The 2,983-nt window shown below is 38.3% G+C and overlaps 1 protein-coding gene across 1 annotated transcript; it reads left to right on the forward strand.

The window, feature by feature from the left end:
* Window positions 1-332: 332 nt before the first annotated feature.
* LOC146036950 (olfactory receptor 6C1-like) lies at window positions 333-1,274 on the forward strand. Its single transcript, XM_083160783.1, has one exon. It carries the CDS (start codon window positions 333-335, stop codon window positions 1,272-1,274), a length of 942 nt encoding a protein of 313 aa, XP_083016909.1.
* The last annotated feature ends 1,709 nt before the right edge of the window (window positions 1,275-2,983 follow it).

The following is a 2,983-nucleotide window of genomic DNA, read 5'->3' on the forward strand; positions in this document are numbered from 1 at the left end:
GCCATCACACCAGGGCGATAGAGAAATATCTGAAATATATTTGCTATTGATTTCAGTGTGTTTAAATTCCAATCACTTTACTAATAGGAGTATCAGTTTATTATGTTTATTGTTAATAAATATGATGAAATTCTCAGCTGGCTAATGTAGGATTAACAAATTTCAGATAACAGCCAAATGTACTTAAATAGCACCATCAACCTTCTTCAAACCGCAAGCCAATCAGCTCATACCTGACATTTTTCAAACACATTCTGTGACATGGCAGGTAGGAGCTGATTGGCTGGCTGTTTATCACTCTACATATTATCACTTTTGAAGCGTATACATTAATGGCTCCAACAAATGATACCTCTGTAAGTTATTTTATAATTGTTGGGATTTCAGAAGTTCCGCAGCTGCAGGCTCCAATTTTCCTTCTGGTTCTTCTAATTTATGTCATAACGCTTGGTGGTAACATGACCATTTTTCTACTGGTCTGCCTGGATAGTCATCTCCTAACTCCTATGTATTTCTTCCTGGCCAACTTGTCTATTCTAGACATGGCTTCATCCACGGTCAGTTTATATAAAATCCTAGATAGCTTCATTTCAGGATCTATGATAGTTTCTTACGCTGCCTGCATATTACAGACATATACTTGGGCATCTTTAATGGGACTTGAACTCTTAATGTTGGCGGCCATGAGTTATGATAGATATGCGGCGATATGTAAGCCACTGAATTATCACATGATCATGAATCATAATGTGTGTGCTCTTCTGGCCTCTTCCTGCTGGGTGTTGGCATTTCTGGAATCTATACCTCATGTTGTCGTAATAGTCAACTTTTGTTGCTATCGATCAAATAAGATCAATCACTTCTTTTGTGACGTTTTGCCTCTGAAAACAATTACTTGCAGCGACACATCGGTCCTGGATAATTTGATTCTTACAAGCGTGCTCTTTCATTTGATGTTCTCATTTCCTTTGACTTTTATTCCTTACATTTTCATTATTGCCGCCATATTGAGAATACGGTCCAGCACTGGCAGACGTAAAGCCTTCCAAACATGTTCCTCACATATCACAGTGGTTTCCCTTTTGTATGTGATTCTTCTTTGCCAGTATCTGAGACCGAACCAGAAGAATAATCTGGACTCCAATAAACTCTTCTCCCTGTTTAACACAGCTGCTGTCCCCATGCTAAACCCTCTGATTTACAGTCTAAAAAATAAAGATGTAAAGTCAGCACTTGGACGGGCATTTAGAAAATGTAAAACATATTTTAAATGAAATAATCTGCTTCCATGGTGATTTAAAAAAAAATTAACAAAATAGGCAAAAATTGGATCAATGTTTCTTCACAGTAGTTACTGCTTATAACGATTGGTTAAAAAAAAGATTTTATTTTGGCCAGATCCCTATTTTGCATGGATTTTCTCGGGGTGCTCTGCATTCTAAACAAATTTTCTTACAATAAAAATATTTCCTAGGTTAATCCATTCTTACGAAATATTTATTTCTACAGTAGGTTTATAAATTGTTCCCCAAAAAATATTTCCTAGGTCTATTATTTCTTGGTTAATAAATGCTTACAAAAAATGATTTCCTATCATAATTAATTCTTAAAAAATATTTCCTAGATTATTTCTTGCAAAAAAAATATTTCCTATGTTAATTTGCTCTTATAAAAAAATATTTCCCAAGTTATTTAATTATTACAAAAAATAGTGTGAGTTATAGATTGTAAGCTTCACTAGGTCAATTACTGATACATAGTATGTATTTGTCATCTTAAATCATGTGAAATAACTAAGTAATGTCTATGCTCTATGTAATAATTTTCTGTAAAAACTGGCTAGAGTACATGACACCTCACCCCAGGGAGAGTTGATTGTGCTAGAGCCTATCAGCAGATCTTTGAGGAAATGGTGTCCATCATGTTCTCATGACTAAATTGTATTGCACGTTCGAATATCACTGGAAAATGTGCCAATGCGCCATCTTTTTGGTGATTTCTGCTGCAGATGAAGATTTCGGAGCAAGTCCTGGGGAGGCAACGGACATGCAAAAGAGTTTACTCCTCTGCAATTGGAGCCCAATGCTTGTTTTAAAATTATACCCCCTTATTTTCAGAAGCAAGACCAGCTGTTAAATACAAAGGACCCATATACATTTTGTTCTCTTTATTGTTTTTTATTGTTATTATTTTTTGGGGCGGTGGACTTTTTTTTAAAACAGACAGTTACATTTACAATTGACTGAGGTGATGTATGAGCATTTAACAAGAAGTGCAGTTCCAGACTGTGACAGGAAAACAATCTGCCGATCACTGAATATAATTTGTAATGTATAGATCAGTCAAATGGATTGTGGAAGCAGTGTATATAAAAATGAAAAAAATCACAAGATCTGCAATTCAAAACACGTGAAATCTTGTTTTAAGAATCCAAGATCAGAACTTAGTGGAATGACCCAAGCTACAGTAAATCAAAGTGATCATATCTAGTCATTTACAGTACATCATTATAGACAGTGGCATCACTAGGGCGGTGCAGGACTCAGCCCTGGTAACAAACTCCAGGGAACCTGACCAGTGGCGGAACTCCCGGAGGCAATGGAGTCATCTGCCACCGGGTGCAATCCATAAAGGGGGCACTGACTTCATTGCCTCCCCATGTTGTATACTGTGCCGGCTCCCCATTTATTATATATGCAGTGTTGGGGACCCACTAATTTAATATGCACTGCGCTGGATCCCTGACCCTTGTATATCTAATGAACAGGGATCCAGTGCAGTACATATCAAATGAGCCGCGCGGTCCCCGCCCACCGCTCAACTCCCCTGTCCAGTGCTGTCTGCTGCCTCCACTGAGACCCACATCTCAGCTCAGCTGTGCTTATGTAGTCCCTACTGAGGAGCTGTTTCTGGGGTGGGGCAAGCAGGTCACCTGACAGTGGGGATCACCATCGGGCAGCGCAGCAGCAACGTATAACTGCTG

The sequence above is a fragment of the Crinia signifera genome, chromosome 9 (assembly GCF_055691185.1).
Source record: "Crinia signifera chromosome 9, ASM5569118v1, whole genome shotgun sequence".
NCBI lineage: Eukaryota > Metazoa > Chordata > Amphibia > Anura > Myobatrachidae > Crinia > Crinia signifera.